Source organism: Tachyglossus aculeatus, chromosome 7, assembly GCF_015852505.1.
Source record: "Tachyglossus aculeatus isolate mTacAcu1 chromosome 7, mTacAcu1.pri, whole genome shotgun sequence".
Classification (NCBI taxonomy): Eukaryota; Metazoa; Chordata; class Mammalia; order Monotremata; family Tachyglossidae; genus Tachyglossus; species Tachyglossus aculeatus.
This window is the reverse complement of record NC_052072.1, coordinates 15,330,015-15,345,931: the sequence shown is the minus strand read 5'-3', so window position 1 is coordinate 15,345,931 and position 15,917 is coordinate 15,330,015. Positions and strand designations below refer to the sequence as shown.

At 44.0% G+C, this 15,917-nt stretch overlaps 1 protein-coding gene across 1 annotated transcript; it reads left to right on the top strand.

Annotated features, from left to right (window-relative positions):
• The first annotated feature begins 2,345 nt into the window (after positions 1 to 2,345).
• Positions 2,346 to 15,295, top strand: LAMTOR5 (late endosomal/lysosomal adaptor, MAPK and MTOR activator 5). The gene is made up of 4 exons (XM_038749640.1): positions 2,346 to 2,389; positions 9,786 to 9,847; positions 13,191 to 13,308; positions 14,953 to 15,295. The coding sequence occupies exons 1-4, from the start codon at positions 2,355 to 2,357 to the stop codon at positions 15,011 to 15,013; spliced, it is 276 nt and encodes a 91-aa protein (XP_038605568.1). The 5' UTR covers positions 2,346 to 2,354; the 3' UTR covers positions 15,014 to 15,295.
• Positions 15,296 to 15,917: the final 622 nt, after the last annotated feature.

The following is a 15,917-nucleotide window of genomic DNA, read 5'->3' as shown; positions in this document are numbered from 1 at the left end:
TTATTATTATTAACAAATACCATCATTACTATTAGAACGGTGCTTTGCACATAGTAAGCGCCTACTAAATTATTATTAACAAATACCATCATTACTATTAGAACAGTGCTTTGCACATAGTAAGTGCTTAATAAATGCCATCCAAAAGATATATATTATTATATATTATTATTATCCTTTATAATATTGTATTATATATTATAATGTTATAATATATTATGATATTATAATTTATTATTATTACATTACTGTATAATATATTATTATTTCTTAATATGTTTTGTTTTGTTGTCCGTCTCCCCATTCTAGACTGTGAGCCCGCTGTTGGGTAGGGACCATCTCTTTGCACATAGTAAGCGCTTAATAAATGCCATCCAAAAGATATATATTATATTATTATTAATAATAATACTATAGTATATATTATAATGTTATAATATATTATAATATAATAATATATTATTATATAATGTACTATTATTTCTTAATATGTTTTGTTTTGTTGTCCATCTCCCCCTTCTAGACTGTGAGCCCGCTGTTGGGTAGGGACTGTCTCTAGATGTTGCCATTACTATTATTATCATTAACAAATGCCATCATTACTATTAGAACAGTGCTTTGCACATAGTAAGCGCTTAATAAATGCCATCCAAAAGATATATATTATTATTATATTATATTATTATTTATAATACTATAGTATATATTATGTTATAATATATTATAATATAATGATAATGTATTATTATTTTATTATATAATATATTATTATTTCTTAATATGTTTTGTTTTGTTGTCCGTCTCCCCCTTCTAGACTGTGAGCCCACTGTTGGGTAGGGACCATCTCTAGATGTTGCCATTATTATTATTATTATTATTATTAACAAAAGCCATCATTACTATTAGAACAGTGCTTTGCACATAGTAGGCGCTTAATAAACGCCATCCAAAAGATATATACTCTTATTATATGATATAATTATTATTTATAATACTATAGTATATATTATAATGTTAAAATCTAGTATGATCTAACAATAATATATTATTATATTATTCTATGATATATGATTATTTCTTAATATGTTCTGTTGTCCGTCTCCCCCTTCTAGACTGTGAGCCCGCTGTTGGGTAGGGACCATCTCTAGATGTTGCCATTATTATTATTATTATTATTAACAAAAGCCATCATTACTATTAGAACAGTGCTTTGCACATAGTGGGCGCTTAATAAACGCCATCCAAAAGATATATATTATTATTATATGATATTATTATTATTTATAATACTATAGTATATATTATAATGTTAAAATCTAGTATGATCCAACAATAATATATTATTATATTATTCTATGATATATGATTATTTCTTAATATGTTCTGTTGTCCGTCTCCCCCTTCTAGACTGTGAGGCCGCTGTTGGGTAGGGACCATCTCTAGATGTTGCCATTATTATTATTATTATTATTAACAAAAGCCATCATTACTATTAGAACAGTGCTTTGCACATAGTGGGCGCTTAATAAACGCCATCCAAAAGATATATATTATTATTATATGATATAATTATTATTTATAATACTATAGTATATATTATAATGTTAAAATATAGTATGATCTAATAATATATTGTTATATTATTATATGATATATTATTATTTCTTAATATGTTCTGTTGTCCGTCTCCCCCTTCTAGACTGTGAGCCCGCTGTTGGGTAGGGACCGTCTCTAGATGTTGCCATTACTATTATTATTATTAACAAACGCCATCATTACTATTAGAACAGTGCTTTGCACATAGTAGGCGCTTAATAAATGCCATCCAAAAGATATATATTCTTATTATATGATATAATTATTATTTATAATACTATAGTATATATTATAATGTTAAAATATAGTATGATCTAATAATATATTGTTATATTATTATATGATATATTATTATTTCTTAATATGTTCTGTTGTCCGTCTCCCCCTTCTAGACTGTGAGCCCGCTGTTGGGTAGGGACCGTCTCTAGATGTTGCCGACTTGGGCTTCCCAAGCGCTTAGTACAGTGCTCTGCACGCAGTAAGCGCTCAATAAATACGATTGATTGAATGAATGAATGATGACCAGCAGCAGCAGCAGCAGGAACGACTTCGGATATATCTGTCCCTTCGCGGCCACCGGAGGGCACCGCCCTTGTCACGTGGGGGCGGGACGTAGAGGGGCTGGTCACGTGCGCTCGGGGCCGTCGCGCGTGCGCGGGAGGGGGTCACGTGCGCGCGGGGCCGTCGCGCGTGCGCGGGGGCCCTGGCGGTCACGTGAGGCGGCGGGTCGCGCGCTCGGGCCGGAGCGGGCGGGAGCGATGGAGGCGACGCTGGAGCAGCACCTGGAGGACACGTGGGTGGCGCGGGGAGGCCGTCGCGGCTGACAGGAGGGACGGGAGGAGGACGGCCAATTAATCGATCAATCAATCAATCAGTCAATCATCAATCAATAGCATTTATTAAGGAGGAGGAAGAGGAAGCCGCCCTGCCCCCTTCAGGAGAAAACCCGCCCTCCCTCACCTGATGAGAAGCAGCGTGGCTCAGTGGGAAGAGCCCGGCCTTTGGGGTCAAAGGTCATGGCTTCGACTATTGTCAGCTGGGTGACTTTGGGCGAGTCACTTCAATCAGTCAATCGTATTTATTGAGCGCTTACTGTGTGCGGAGCACTGGACTAAGCGCTTGGGAAGTCCAAGTTGGCAACATAGAGAGACAATCAATCGTATTTATTGAGCGCTTACTGTGTGCGGAGCACTGGACTAAGCGCTTGGGAAGGACAAGTTGGAAACATATAGGGACAGTCAATCAGTCATTCAATCGTCTTTATTGAGCGCTTACTGTGTGCGGGGCACTGGACTAAGCGCTTGGGAAGTCCAAGTTGGAAACATAGGGACAGTCAATCAATCGTATTTATTGAGCGCTCACTGTGTGCAGAGCACTGGACTAAGCGCTTGGGAAGTACAAGTTGGAAACATATACAGTCAATCGTATTTTTTGAGTGCTGACTGTGGGCAGAGCACTGGACTAAACGCTTGGGAAGTACAAGTTGGCAACATATACAGTCAATCATTCAGTCGTATTCATTGAGCGCTCACTGTGTGCAGAGCACTGGACTAAGAGCTTGGGAAGTACAAGTTGGAAACAGAGAATCAATCAGTCAAATTTATTGAGCGCTCACTGTGTGCAGAGCACTGGACTAAGCGCTTGGGAAGGACAAGTTGGAAACATAGAGACAATCAATCGTATTTATCGAGCGCTTACTGTGGGCAGGGCACTGGACTTAGCGCCTGGGAGGTACAAGTTGGAAACATATAGAGACAGTCAATCAATCAATCGTATTTATTGAGCGCTTACTGTGTGCAGAGCACTGGACTAAGTGCTTGGGAAGTACAAGTGGAAATATATATAGTCAATCATTCAATCGTATTTATTGAGTGCTTACTGCGTGCTGAGCACTGGACTAAGCGCTTGGGAAGTACAAGTTGGAAACATATAGAGACAGTCAATCATTCAATCGTATTTATTGAGCGCTTACTGTGGGCAGAGCACTGGACTAAGTGCTTGGGAAGTACAAGTTGGAAACATAGAGAGACAGTCAATCAATCAGTTGTATTGAGCACTTACTGTGTGCGGAGCACTGGATTAAGCGCTTGGGAAGTACAAGTTGGAAACATATAGAGACAGGCAATCGATCAATCGTATTGAGCACTCACTGTGTGCTGAGCACTGGACTAAGCGCTTGGGAAGTACAAGTTGGCAACATATAGAGACGGTACCTACCCAGCAGTGGGCTCACAGTCTAAAATGGGGAGACAGAGAACAAAACCAAACATACTAACAAAATAAAATAAATAGAATAGATATGTACACGTAAAACACAGTAATAAATATGTATAGACATATATACATATATACAGGTGCTGTGGGGAAGGGAAGGAGGTAAGATCGGGGGGATGACCAGGGGGAGAGGAATCAATCAATCGTATTGAGCGCTTACTGTGTGCAGAACACTGTACTAAGCGCTTGGGAAGTACAAATTGGCAACACATAAAGACAGTCCCTACCCAACAGTGGGCTCACAGTCTAAAAGGGGGGAGACAGACAACAAAACCAAACATACTAATAAAATAAATAGAATAGATATGTACAAGTAAAATAAGTAAATAAATAGAGTAATAATTATGTACAAACATAGATACATATATACAGGTGCTGTGGGGAAGGGAAGGAGGTAAGATGGGGGGATGACGAGGGGGAGAGGAAGGAAGGGGCTCAGTGTGGGAAGGCCTCCTGGAGGAGGTGAGCTCTCAGCAGGGCCTTGAAGGGAGGAAGAGAGCTAACTTGGCGGATGGGCAGAGGGAGGGCATTCCGGGCCCGGGGGAGGACGGGGGCCGGGGGTCGACGGCGGGACAGGCGAGAACGAGGCCTAACGGTGAGGAGGTTAGAGGCGGAGGATTTGAGGGTGCGGGCTGGGCTGGAGAAGGAGAGAAGGGAGGTGAGGTAGGAGGGGGCGAGGGGATGGATGGATGGATGGACAGCCTTGAAGCCCAGGGTGAGGAGTTTCTGCCTGATGCGCTGATTGATTGGCTTCACTTCTCTGTGCCTCAGTTCCCTCATCAGGAAAATGGGGATTAAAGACTGTGAGCCCCCTGTGGGACAACCTGATCACCTTGTAACTTCCCCAGCGCTTAGAACAGTGCTTTGCACATAGTAAGCGCTTAATAAATGCCATTATTATTATTATTATTACCCGCCAAGTGCCCGGGGATTCGAGGCCTCAGAAGCAGCAGGGCCTAGGGGCTAGATCTCATTCATTCATTCATATTTAGTGAGCGCTTACTGTGTGCAGAGCACTGTCCTAAGCACTCGGGAAGTACGAGTTCATTCAGTCGTATTTATGGAGCGCTTACTGTGTGCAGAGCACTGTCCTCCTCAGCACTTGGGACGTACGAGTTCATTCAATCATATTTATTGAGCGCTTACTGTGTGCAGAGCACTGTCCTAAGCGCTTGGGAAGTACGAGTTCATTCAATCGTATTTATTGAGCGCTTACTGTGTGCAGAGCACTGTCAATCAATCAATCGATCTTATTTATTGAGCACTTACTGTGTGCAGAGCACTGTCCTAAGCGCTTGGGAAGTACGAGTTCATTCAGTCGTATTTATTGAGCACTTACCGTGTGTAGAGCACTGTCAATCAATCGATGGTATTTATTGAGCGCTTACTGTGTGCAGAGCACTGTCCTAAGTGCTTGGGAAGTACAAGTTCATTCAATCGTATTTATTGAGCTCTTATTCTGTGCAGAGCACTGTCGTAAGCACTTGGGATGTACGAGTTCATTCAAACGTATTTATTGAGCGCTTATTCTGTGCAGAGCACTGTCCTAAGTGCTTGGGAAGTACGAGTGCATTCAATCGTATTTATTGAGCACTTACTGTGTGCAGAGCACCGTCCTAGGCGCTTGGGAAGTACGAGTTCATTCAGTCGTATTTATTGAGCACTTAGTGTGCAGAGCACTGTACTAAGTGCTTGAGAAGTACAAGTTATACATGTATATATGTTTGTACATATTTATTACTCTGTTTTGCTTGTACATATCTATTGTATTTATTTTATTTTCTTAATATGTTTGGTTTTGTTCTCTGTCTCCCCCTTCTAGACTGTGAGCCCACTGTTGGGTAGGGGCCATCTCTTTATGTTGCCAACTTGTACTTCCCAAGCGCTTAGTACAGTGCTCTGCACACAGTAAGCGCTCAATAAATACGATTGACTGAGTTCATTCAGTCGTGTTTATTGAGCGCTTACTGTGTGCAGAGCACTGTTCTAAGCGCTTAGGAAGTACGAGTTCATTCCATCGTATTTATTGAGCGCTTACTGTGTGCAGAGCACTGTCCTAAGCGCTTGGGAAGTACGAGTTCATTCAGTCATACTTAGTGAGCGCTTACTGTGTGCAGAGCACTGTCCTAAGTGCTTGGGACGTACGAGTTCATTGAATCGTATTTATTGAGCGCTTACTGTGTGCAGAGCACTGTACCAAGCACTTGGGAAGTCCAAGTTGGCAACATATACAGACGGTCCCTACTCAACGGCGGGCTCACAGTCTAGAAGGGATAATAATAATGGCATTTATTAAGCCGAGAATCAGCGTGGCTCAGCAGAAGGAGTCTAGGCTTTGAAGTCAGAGGTCATGGGTTCAAATGCCGGCTCCGCCACTTGTCAGCTGTGTGACTTTGGGCAGGTCACTTCACTTCTCTGTACCTCAGTTACCTCATCTGTAAAATGGGGATTAAGATTGTGAGCCCCATGTGGGACAAGCTGATCATCTTGTATCCCCCCAGCGCTTAGAACAGTGCTTTGCACATAGTAAGCACTTAACAAATGCCATTATTATTATTATTATTAAGCGCTGGGGAGGTTACAGGCTCATCAGGTTGTCCCATGGGGGGCTCACAGTCAATCTCCATTTTAAAGATGAGGTAATGAGGCACAAAGAAGTGAAGTGACTTGCCCAAAGTCACACCGGTGACAATTGGCGGATTCGGGATTTGAACCCATGACCTCTGACTCCAAAGCTCGTGCTCTTTCCTCTGAGCCTGAGTTGGAATCTCTAATTCTGTTGATTTCTATCGATGCTACTGATGCCTGTTGAATATTTATTCTATTTGTTTTATTTGGTTAATATGTTTTGTTGTCTGTCTCCCCCTTCTAGACTGTGAGCCCGCTGTTGGGTAGGGACCGTCTCTATATGTTGCCAACTTGTCCTTCCCAAGCGCTTAGTACAGTGCTCTGCACACAGTAAGTGCTCAATAAATACGATTGAATGAATGAATCAGGTTGTCCCACTGGGGGCTCACAGTCTTCGCCCCCATTTTACAGATGAGGTAACTGAGGCCCAGAGAAGTGAAGTGACTTGCCCGAAGTCACACAGCTGACAATTGGCAGAGCCGGGATTTGAACCCTTGACCTCTGGCTCCAAAGCCCAGGCTCTTTCCACTGAGCCATGCTGCTTCCCCAGCTTCTAGACTGTTAACCCTCTGTGGGCAGGGATTGTCTCTCTTTGTAGCTGACTTGTATATTCCTAGCGCTTAGTATAGTGCTGTGCCCACAGTAAGCGCTCAATAAATACGATTGAAGGAATGAATGGAGCCCGGATGATGAGGTCATGTGTTCTAACCCCGGTTCCACCCCTCGTCTGCCACTTCATTCATTCAGTCATATTTATTGAGCGCTTACTGTGTGCAGAGCACTGTACTAAGCGCTTGGGACGTACAAATTGGCAACCTATAGAGACGGTTCCTATCCAGCAATGGGCTCACAGTCTCACTTCTCGTGCCTGTTACCTCATCTGTCAAATGGGGATTGAGACTGAGTCTCATGTGGGACAAAGGACTGTGCCCATCCAATTTGCTTGTATCCACACCAGCGCTTAGTACAGTGTCTGGCACATAATAAGTGCTTAACAAATGCCACACTTATTGTTAACAAATACCATTATTATTGTCTGACAAACACCATTATTAATATTATCATTAGACCTGTTCTCCCTCCCATTTGGTCTGTGTCCCAACTGATTGACTGACATTCACCCCAGCGCTTAACACATCGTTATTATTAAGTGCCGTGAAATCGTTTCCGATTCATAGCGACTCCATGGATATGCCGTCTCCAGAGCGCCCTGTCCTCTGTCGTAATCCGCAACCTTTCTAGCGGTTCTTCCGTTATCGGTTTTATTTTCTCTATCCGTCTAGCTGCTGCTCAGCCTCTTCCTTGTTTTCCCTGAACTTTTTGTAGCATTAGTGTCTTCTCCAGAGAATTAGTCCTCCTGATTATGAGTTCAAAATATGCTAATCTAAGTCAAGTTATTTGGCCTTCCAGAGACCACTTTGGCTTAATTTGCTCTCAGATCCATTTGTTTTTCGGGCAGTCCATGGTATTTGCAAAAGCCTTCCCAAACACCACGTTTCAGAGGAATGTCCTGTTTTTTCACTGTCCAGCTTTCGGATCCATACATTGTCACTGGAAACACCACAGAATTGACGATTTGTATTTTTGTGGCAGTTGTTACATCAGCACATTTCATGACTTTTTCCAGGCTCTTCATAGCAAGCCTTCCTAATATTAATCGTCAGCACCTTTCTTGACTACTAGTTCCTTTATTATGGATTAGCAGTCCCAGGAGAGAAAAATTGTAAAGTGCTTAAACAAGTACTATTAAAAAACACCTCCGACTGCAAACTGGAACGGATGCATGAAACCAACCCAACCCCCTCCCCTCCCCGCAACTCCTACACAATGAAACAGGAACTCATCTTTGATGATAATAATAATAATAATGATGGCATTTATAAAGCGCTTACTATGTGCAAAGCACTGTTCTAAGCGCTGGGGAGGTTACAAGGTGATCGTGTTGTCCCACAGGGGGCTCACAGTCTTCATCCCCATTTTACAGATGAGGTAACTGAGGCACAGAGAAGTTAAGTGATGCATAGTAGATAAAGGAATGTACTAGGAAGAGACAAGATGGGCTGAAATTCTTTTCCAGCTGGTCTCACCCCTGTCCGATTTCCATAAAGACTGGACATTCGTATGTCTGCTTTTAAAAAATTTGCCGATTCTCACTCCGATTATAATTGTGGTATATGTTAAGCTCTTATAATAATAATAATGATGGTGGCATTTGTTAAGCGCTTACTATGTGCCAAGCACTAGTGCTGGGGGCAGGTACCAGGTAATCGGGTTGTCCCAAGTGGGGCTCACACTTTTAATCCCCATTTTGCAGATGAGGTAACTGAGGCACAGAGAAGTGAAGTGACTTGGCCGAAGTCACACAGATGACAAGTGGCAGAGCCGGGATTAGAACCCTTGCCTTCTGACTCCCAAGCCCGTGCTCTTTCCACTGAGCCATACTGCTTGTTCATTCAGTCGTATTTATTAAGCACTTACTGTGCAGAGCACTGTACTGAGTGCTTGGGAAAGTACAGTGCAACAATAAACAGTGGCATTCCCTGCCCACTTACGTGCCCGGAACCATCCTAAGCACTGGGGTGGGTACAGATCAATCGGGTTGGACAGAGTCCCTTGTCCCATTTGGGGCTCATTCATTCAATCGCATTTACTGAGCGCTTACTGTGTGCAGAGCACTGTACTAAGCACTTGAGGCTCAAAGTCTCAATCCCCGATGTTGCCTTTCTCCAGGTTCCGTGGTGCCAGAGTGTATCTGGAGCTCGTGGATAGTTGCGGGCTGCAAAAATGGCAGTGTAACACAATGTGCCTCCATGGTATCCCGGACTGCCACTCTCCTGGTGTCCTTGAATATGCCCAGAAGGGTCCCAGCAAGGCAGCACACTGGGAATTGGGATCTGCTTGGTGGCAGGGCAGCTTTGCCTCGACAAGGATATCACCATCCACCCAACCAAGCCGCTGAGAGTTGGGGCAATTCAAATTCAACTTCACGGGGTGTGGGCCACTCGCTTGGGTCCAGACCCGGGTTATTTGTCCCTCAGGACCTCCTGGCCCTGGGTTATTTGTCCCTTCCTGGCCCTAAGGAGCCAGATTGATTCATTCAGTCGTACTTATTGAGCGCTTACAGTGTGCTCGATAAATCCAGGCCTGTGGAGGACTCTAAAGCGTGAGCTCACTGGAGCAAACCCATGAAGAGGTTTCAGAACCCCGATTTCAGACTCTTTTCCTTCTCAAGTTGTTCTCTCCATGCTAATCTCATTGTTGGCCTCTCATTATTTTATCTGTAATAGGATGAAGAATCCCTCAATTGTTGGAGTCTTGTGCACAGACTCCCAGGGGCTAAATCTGGGCTGTAAGTAAATCATTCAGAATATTTCTTGCTTGGTCAAACCTGAGTGCTCTGAGCTTGCAAAGTGATGGTATTTGATGCAGCAGTTTGATTTGCTGCTGCTGTAGCTCTCTGTCTACTATTTCTGCCTCTTCTCTGTTGGGTACGTGCTGTCACGCTGGCCATCTCCTAGTCGAGGGAGGACTGAAAGCTTGTTGTGGGCAGGGACTGTGTCTGTCTATTGTTATATTGTACTCTCCCAAGTCTTAGAACAGTGCTCTGCTGTAAATACGATCGATTGATTGATTGAATGAAAGAGTGAATGTCCAACTCTAGATTGGAGGCCAGGACTAATGGAAAGTTACTTGTGGAAAGAAACTGAACTTACTAGTGGAAAATATTACTTGTGTGAGCCTGTGATTAGGCCAGGCATTGTATGGTCTGCTCTAGGGAGCTGGCAGTGTTACTGGGTCAGCCCAGTAGTCCATCTGGGCTAGTAGTCTGTCTCAGATAGTTGCCAAGGGGTTGCTTGAAGGAACGGCGTGGGGGTGGCCCTGTACTCTCCCAGACACAAAGTACGGTGCTCAGCCCATAGTAATAATGATTGGGGTAGTTGTTAAGCGCCTGTTATGTGTCAAGTACTGTACTAAGTGCTGGGGTAGATTCAAGTTGATCAGTACCCATATGGGGCTCACAGGCCAAGTAGAAGGGAGAACAGGTACTGAATCCCCATTTTGCAGATGAGGGGACTGAGGTACAGTGAAGCTAAGTGACTTGCCTAAGGTCACACAGCAGGCCCAAGCCCGTGTCCTTTCCAGGGCTTCCAAGTAGGCACTGAATCAATACTACTGATTGATCGCCCTTCCAGACATCCATCGTAGTGTTAGGGATGAACCATTTAGCATCCTTAACTTGACCCCAAGTGACCCATTATGGACATCTTGTCATTCATGTGTCCAAATTCCTCCTGAACCTCTTAGTATTTGACAAAATGATAGGCATGAGCACCAGGAAAATGAGATATTATACTTCCCATTGTTAAATAGCAATGCTGTCTGTGATTGTGAACTAAGCACGTCCTTTACCCTGAAGATTACTTCAGGTGTGAAAATGTTAGGGAAGTAGACATGTCAGTCAACCTGATGAGAGTTTGTTCTCCTGCCTAATAAGTTTAGGGGCTGCAGATTCTAAAGAACATCAAGGATGCCTACATTTGGGAACTTGTTCTATGCCAGCAGGAAAGCATTTTGCAGCCTGCACCCCTGAGTAGGACTGATCTCACCGGACTGTAGAGCAGAAGCAGTTTAGGATCCACAAATCCACATAAGCCGCTCAGCGAAGTATCTGTTACCCGGCTTGGTTGCAGACCCAATTAGGAGGCCGGTCCCTGTGCCAAACTGGAGACATATTTCAGAGCAAGTTGTCCGTGACTGCCTGTGTTGGGAGTTTGCAGCTAAGCCATGATACCCAGACTGAAATGAAGCTTTAATAAAAACACAGATTTATTGATACGCCCTTCAGGGTTGAGCCTAGAGAATTAGTGAAATTATTCCTATCAACAAATGGCTGCAGTTATGCAGTGGGGTGGGGGCGGAGGTGCGCAAACACACACACACACACACAAACACACTCTCTCTTGCTCGCTTTCTTCCTCCCCCCCCACCCCACCACCATCACGATCTTATTGAAGACATCTTTTCTCCCCACCAGGGTAGGCTTCAAGGCATAGATGACTGGGTTTAGGAAAAAAAAACATTAAGTGTTTCCCAGGGCAAGGATTTTAATTGGCAACACAAAACTTAATTTTATCACCAAATCCTGCTGTTTAGGGGGTAAACAGCCAACAATACAGGTAAAGACAGAGAAGTAGAAAACTGAATCAGCTGGTAGGAAGAAGGTAGGAGGTCTGTGGTCCCAGTCTGGGAGTTCCATGGCCCTTTCCTTGTGGGCAGGGCATGTATCTATCAACTCTGTAGTACTCTCCCAAGCACTTAGTACAGTGCTTCACACATTGTAAGTGCTCCATAAATATGATTAATAGATTTCCTGTGCTGTCTTTGAGCAGAGTACTCAAGATGACGTAGTTGGGATTGGAAAAGTTCCCCACTTGCAAAAAGTGGGGGAAAAGCATTCTGAAACAATAACATAACGTTGGACTGTTGAGGAACTTTAGAAGCAAACAAAGCAATCAGGAGATTGCTCTCTTTCAGTTCTGGGGATCGCTATATCAAGAGGCAAGGTTGAAAACAGGTGCAGGCCCCCCACAAATGGCAGACTCATCAGAGCTACAGGAAACTTATCGTTACAGATGTACCAGGTGGAAAGGAGTGTTGGTCTTTAAGCTTCACCTCACACCCAGATAGGACATGAGAAGCAGCGAGGCCTAATGGAAGAAGCCTGGGAGTCAGAGCACCTGGGTTTTAATCCCAGTTCTACCACTTTTCTGCCGTGTGACTTCAAGCAAGTCACTTCCCTGTGCCTCAGTTACCTTGTCTATAAAATGGGGGTTAAGACTGTGAGCCCCATACGGGACATGGACTGTGTCCAACCTGATTAGCTTGTCTCTACCCCAGCACTTAGTACGGTGGCTGACACACAGAAATTTGCTTAACACATTCCATTTTTTAAAATGGAGTTTACAATCTAGCTAGGGAGATGGACAGATAAATAATTTACAAGTAGGAGACACCAAGTTTTGGGGATTTAGTCCTTATTTTTCTCATTAGTTCCCATCCCTTGGAATGTTGAGTTCCCAGAGGGTAGGGTTAGGTGTTTCTCAGGTGTTCTTAGGCAAGTGGCTTAACTTCTCTATGTCTGTTACCTCATCCGAAAATAGGGATGAAGACTGTTGGCCCATGTAGGATATGATTGGGTACATCCTGATTACCTTGTATCTGCTCCACTGGCACATAGTAAGTGCTTAACAAATTCCTTAAAAAAAAAAATAGCATTCTCCCAGGAGACCGAAGAGAACTGATTATATCGACAGCTGTATCAAAGCTCTTATCTGGTTTGATATTTTTCGTACCTCTTTTTCCAGATGCTTTCTGAATTGCTGTGAACCTCTGACTCTTTTGGTACTGTGGCTTTGATTGTATTACAGCTCTCACCTCTAGAAAGCAGATTTGGTACCGAACAGAGCTCAGGTTTCATCCATGGGGTTGAAGTATATTTTGCCACTTATTAATAAGATATTCTATTTGCATACCGGACCATGAAAATTTAAGGCCGAGCTTTCAAATTTATCACAGGATTCATTGGCCATCTTTGTCTTCTATCATCTACAGAAGCTGATTGAAATGCAGTGCAGTATGCCAGCGGCTATGCCGGTATTTGTGTCTGATGGAAGTTTTTCCGTGTCTTTCAGGTCGTGGAACACTGTCAGATGAACATGCCGGAGTCATATCTGTCCTGGCTCAACAAGCGGCTAAACTAACCACCGACCCCACTGATATCCCGGTCGTGTGTCTAGAGTCCGACAGTGGGTGAGTATGAGTCGTCAAGCCTTTAAAATCCCTCATTCCTTTGGGCTGAAAACTCCCATGGCTGCCTTGTAGTTCTCAGTGGAAAGAGCCCGGGCTCTGGAGTCAGAGGTCATGGGTTCGAATCCCAGCTCCACCACATGTCTGCTGTGTGACCTTGGGCACATCACTTAACTTCTCTGAGCCTCAGTTACCTCATCTGTAAAATGGGGATTAAGACTGTGAGCCCCACGTGGGACAACCTGATCACCTTGTATTTCCTCAGCGCTTAGAACAGAGCTTTGCACATAGTAAGCGCTTAACAAATGCCATCATTATTGTTATTATTTATGAACCTGGTCTTCCCTTCCCCCTCAAGAGCTCTGGTTCATTTCCAGCTCAACTGCATATTCGGGAAATAATAATGATGGCATTTGTTAAGTGCTTACTATGTGCAAAGCACTGTTCTAAGTGCTGGAGGGGGATACAAGGTTGGTCATCATTTGACATTGGGGCATGGCCTAGCACAATATTACACCTCTAATTTACGCAGATTCTTCTAGGGTGGTGGATCGGCATTTGTACAGACTGGAGGTGGTGAACCGGGAGGAATCATGTCGGTTAGAAGGAGAAGAGGGGGATCTAGTCCTTAAAAGTGGTAGGATCCCCTCCCATGACTTAATCCACCTCCTCCTGATAGTGACTGAACATGAGAGCATGGAATTGGGTGGCGGTTTCTCTCCTTTGGGCTGCAGCCAGGATAACCCTTTGGCTAAAGTCTCCTTGCCTCTAATTCCCATCAGCACATTCTTTCCCAGTACTTAGTACTATGCCCTCTATTCAGTTAGCACTTCATAAATACTGTGACTGCAGAAAATAAGTGCCCACCTTTCAGCGTAGTGAATATAGGGGCCCAGGACTATTGTAAGCTCAGCTTTGGACCACAAGAGTTCATGGGTCTAGATTTCATGCATCTGGACCTTCATCTCTGAACCCGTTTCCACTTCTGCAAAACCAGCCCTCTTCTGGGGCAGCTGTAAAGATGTGAAAAACACCACGAAGCAGGTTAAAGCATCGTGACTACATAGCACTGTTGGACAGGCGAATCGGTCTGGTGGGAAGAGGGTGAAACCAAGGCACTCCTCGGGCACTGACTACCACAGTGAGGAACAAGGGACAGATTTAAAAACTAAAAAGAGGTTGCTCCTTAACAGTATTTGTCATCATCATCATCATCAATCATATCTATTGAGCGCTTACTATGTGCAGAGCACTGTACTAGCGCTTGGGAAGTACAAATTGGCAACATATAGAGACAGTCCCTACCCAGCAGTGGGCTCACAGTCTAAAAGGGGGAGACAGAGAACAAAACCAAACATACTAACAAAATAAAATAAATAGAATAGATATGTACAAAAGCTGTGATAGGTATGTGTCAAATGTGATATGTGATAGAATAGATATGTGTCAAAGCTGTTCTCTTGTACCTCAGTTTGTTTAAACTTCCTCAAAAGGGGATTTGAGTTAGTTCTCCCCAAGGAAAATCAGGGAAAATTACAGTGAAGGGGGCAGTGTTTGGAGGCTTGTCTTATCCCTTTATCCTCATCTTAAAGCAGCAGGCACCAACCGGGTAAAGCATTCTTCCACCTATTCGGCTTTGCCTTGCAGGAACATCATGATCCAGAAGCATGACGGCATCACGGTGGCAGTGCACAAAATGGCATCTTAACTTCTCAAGCTCCCACGCAACCAAGCCCGGGGATCCAGTCCGAGCTCCCTATGTCGCTTGAGTCGAATGAGCTGGTAAAAATGTAAAAACAGCCCTTGCCCACGGGCCATCCCAGAACCAAGTATTTGTGGCTTCCTTATTTACAGAAAGGCTGGCTGCTTTGGGATTTCCGGGAGCATCATGCTGTACTAGACGTCAGGTGGGCGAGGGGCTTGGAGCAGTCAGAAAGACAAGCGCTTGTATGCTTCGGATGTTCAATAAATCTGAATTAGAAAAAAATAATCTAGCTGGCTTTGGGGGATTCATTTCTACCAAGAATGGGATTGTTTCAAGAGGTACATTGTGCTTCAAGGAAAATTTAGCTCCAAACATGCTGTTGCTGCCTCTTCCCGGTTTTCCTGTGAGCACCCTGTGGGACAACCTGGTTACCTTGTATCTGCCCCAGTGCTTAGAACAGTGCTTGGCACATAGTAAGTGCTTAACAAATACCATCATTATTATTAGAGAAGCAGTGTAGCTCACTGAAAAGAGCACAGGCTTTGGAGTCAGAGGTCATGGGTTCTAATCCCTGCTCTGCCGATTGTCAGCTGTGTGACTTTGGGCAAGTCACTTAACTTCTCTGTGCCTCAGTTACCTCATCTGTAATGTGAGCCCCCCGTGGGACAACCTGATCACCTTGTAACCTCCCCAGTGCTTAGAACAGTGCTTTGCACATAGTAAGCTCTTAATAAATGCCATTATTATTATTATAAAATCCTACCTCTGGGCTTGCCCGAACCCAGCCAGGTGGTAGTTCTCTTACAGAAAAATTAGCCTGGAGGGTAAAGGTGACAAACATTTGCTTTTTGGTTAAGTGAGGACTCTGAGAACAGGGACTGTTTCTTCCTCACATTCTACGGAGTGT